This window comes from Fukomys damarensis, unplaced genomic scaffold (assembly GCF_012274545.1).
Source record: "Fukomys damarensis isolate Sample0158 unplaced genomic scaffold, DMR_v1.0_HiC HiC_scaffold_5656, whole genome shotgun sequence".
NCBI classification, from domain to species: domain Eukaryota; kingdom Metazoa; phylum Chordata; class Mammalia; order Rodentia; family Bathyergidae; genus Fukomys; species Fukomys damarensis.
This window is the reverse complement of record NW_022906568.1, coordinates 1-2,471: the sequence shown is the minus strand read 5'-3', so window position 1 is coordinate 2,471 and position 2,471 is coordinate 1. Positions and strand designations below refer to the sequence as shown.

At 39.1% G+C, this 2,471-nt stretch overlaps 1 protein-coding gene across 1 annotated transcript; it reads right to left on the bottom strand.

The window, feature by feature from the left end:
• Nucleotides 1–924: 924 nt before the first annotated feature.
• On the bottom strand, nt 925–1,704 carry LOC104875800 (cytochrome P450 2J2-like). The gene is made up of 2 exons (XM_010643521.1): nt 1,518–1,704; nt 925–1,145 (listed from the first exon to the last, which is right to left on the bottom strand). Exons 1-2 carry the CDS (start codon nt 1,687–1,689, stop codon nt 940–942), a joined length of 378 nt encoding a protein of 125 aa, XP_010641823.1. The 5' UTR covers nt 1,690–1,704; the 3' UTR covers nt 925–939.
• Between the last annotated feature and the right edge of the window lie 767 nt (nt 1,705–2,471).

Here is a 2,471-nt window from a genome sequence, read left to right as displayed (position 1 = left end):
ACAACAAGTGAGGTGCGTCCATGGGGACGCTTGCACGGGAATGATCATGGCAGCTTGATTCATAGCATTCAGTGCCTGGAAACAGCTCACATGCCCAGCAGTAAAATGATGATTAGCCAGGGTGGCACATTCTTACAATGCAATGCTAATTTGTGTAAAAAATACAGATGAATCTCAAAAACAAAAAACAAAAAACAAAAAACACCCTGCTGAATGCATCTGAGGAGAAAAGAGAGAACTATGTAGGTTGGAACATGGAGAGTAGACACTCAAAGGCAAGGGCAATATTGTTGTTTGACTAAGAAGACCAACACAGATGCAGCTCACATAAAATTCTGTAGTTTGTGTGAATGATAGAATTATTTTGTATATAGTAAAAATTGACACCTGTAATCCCAGTCTGAAGAAGGAGAATCACTGCAAGCTCAAGGTCAAATGGGTCTACCTACCCTACCAAGATGCTGGTTTAAAAATATAGAAAGAAAGAAAGAAAGAAAGAGTGAGGGAGGAAGGAAAGAAAGGAAGAGAGAAGAAGGAAGGAATAAAAAAGAAAGAAAAAGGAAGGAAGGAAGAAAGAAAGAAAGAAAGAAAGAAAGAACTAGAGAACTAGAGTTGGGCTGGAAAATGTAGCTCACTGTAAATTTTATACCTACCACGCCTGAAACCATGGGTTCCACAACCAGTGCCAAAAGAAAAAGAAAAAGACAAAGAAAAGAATAACTAAACACAATATTAATATTTTTAATTTTATACCTACCACGCCTGAAACCATGGGTTCCACAACCAGTGCCAAAAGAAAAAGAAAAAGACAAAGAAAAGAATAACTAAACACAATAAATTAATATTTTAAGTAGTTTTTGTTAAACTCAATGTTAAATCGCTATAGTTTTTGTTTAAACACCAAGAAAACCTAAAGGAAGAAACTATTTGTGGCACACATCAGCCCAATACTCCAGAGCAAGATGCAGGAAGAGAAGTGCTTACTTGGCACATAGGAGACGCTTCCAAATACGTAACCTCATCCAGTAACCTCAGCAGCTCCTGAAACTCAGCATCCTGGTAGTCAAAGCGCTCCCCAAAGATGATCGAGCAAATTATATTGGAAACTGCATTGTTGATCTTGAAGTGAGGGTCGAAAGGCTGTCCTAGAGGTGGACGAAGGAAGAGATGAGTCCTTCAAAAATCCACTAGATTGTCTCTATATTTTTACAGAAAGTCTGCTCTACATAACTAATTGAGAAGCATATTTGAAGCTTTACCTAGAGCATCTAACATATGCTAAGAATTCGTTACATGTTATGATAAGTAAATTTATGATCAGTACTTAAACAGTAACGTATTTAATGCACGTCTAACTGTGTCTTCCTTAAGCAGAGAGTCAGTGGAAGGTATGCACTTTGCTAACTCAGGGCCTATAACAGTGCTGGGCATAGGGATTGGATTTAGTTCTTTAATAAACTTCTGGTCAATGAATGGTTCGGTCCCAACTTCCCATACCTAAACTATGAAATGCTCACCTTTCTCCTCTGCTATGACCTCAGCAAGGTGGTGGGCTTCTTCCTGGATGCGTTCCTCTAGGCTCTTCTTGCCTAAACCAAAGTTCCTTAGTGTGGTCAGGGCGAACCTTCTTTGTTCCTTCCATATTTGGCCACTGGACATGAGCAGTCCTGGAGAAATGGAAGCCAACATGATGTTATTCCGATACCACTGTGCAAATACCTGGTAACTGTATGGACATGTGCATTAGATAAAAAGGAGGAGGGACACTAATATACTGTGAATTTACTCATAGCTATACTCCCAGAGCAATGAGCAAAATTGTAACATTTCCTGGATAGCTTTTACTAACTGTTCACATGGTAGCATTTTTATATAGTTTGCCATTTGATGACCACAGAAACAATACAGGGTAGTTTTAAGTAACATAATTTCCAGTCTATTTTACTCAAGAGAAATCTAAGGAACTGGAAAGAAAGGGTGAAGTAATGTTGCAAGTTAACACAGTTCATAAGTGGATGTCCAAATTCTAGTCCACCTGTGTCCAAGGCCCATGCAGTGCTTATTTAGTTAAATGCTAGGATTAAGCTAAAGATCAGTAATGCAGACAAAGATTAGCCAAAGCCCACAGGCATAAACAGGCACAAAAAGGATTTATAGGGGAAGTCCTACCTAAACTTGGCCTTAAAAGATGGGGAATAATTCAAGAAAGCAAGAAGAAATTCTATATTCAGCACAGAAAAACCAGCACAGGCAAGGATGCAGAATGCCATGTTGTGTTCCATAAACTGTTGTTTCATAACACCGGCAATGCCAAGCTCTTTTCCATGTCTTCATTTCTAGACCATTCTTCAACTCCTTTATGCTCCTGTGTCCGCCCTTCACGGTCACATTGAAGTGGTCCTCATTGTTGTGAATCCAGTGGAATCCTCAACCTCATCTCAAGTGTTTTTTTTCTCAGCTGTCTCCACATT